This window comes from Sinocyclocheilus grahami, unplaced genomic scaffold (genome assembly GCF_001515645.1).
Source record: "Sinocyclocheilus grahami isolate Dianchi unplaced genomic scaffold, SAMN03320097.WGS_v1.1 scaffold14128.1, whole genome shotgun sequence".
Lineage (NCBI taxonomy): Eukaryota > Metazoa > Chordata > Actinopteri > Cypriniformes > Cyprinidae > Sinocyclocheilus > Sinocyclocheilus grahami.
In genome coordinates, this window is record NW_015515214.1 from 2795 (window position 1) to 3077 (window position 283).

Consider the following 283-nt stretch of genomic DNA (forward strand, 5'->3'; position numbering starts at 1 on the left):
TTTTTGTGCCGTCTAGTGGTTTAGATGAAAATAATATCAAAGGCATCTTTAGCCCCGTTTGTACCTTACTGGATAAGTCATGGCTGTAGGTTAGCCATTAAAATATGACCGTGTTTGTGTGTGAATGTGCAGTACGCCATTGAATCTCAGATCCGGCTGAGAGGACAGGACGTGACCGACAGCATGCTGATCATTACACCCAGACAGGTAATGACATCACTTCCTCTCAGTGTGGGCAGTGTGGCAGGAAGTGCTCTGTGAGCGTGTGGATTGGCTGTTTCAG

General features: G+C 46.6%; 1 protein-coding gene across 1 annotated transcript in view; it reads left to right on the forward strand.

The window, feature by feature from the left end:
- LOC107579099 (kynureninase-like) overlaps positions 1 to 283 on the forward strand; it is a 5359-nt gene that overhangs the window by 2788 nt on the left and 2288 nt on the right. The window contains exon 5 of the mRNA XM_016264971.1: positions 124 to 257. Coding sequence (XP_016120457.1) covers positions 124 to 257 — 134 coding nt within the window. The remainder of the gene's footprint in view (positions 1 to 123; positions 258 to 283) is intronic.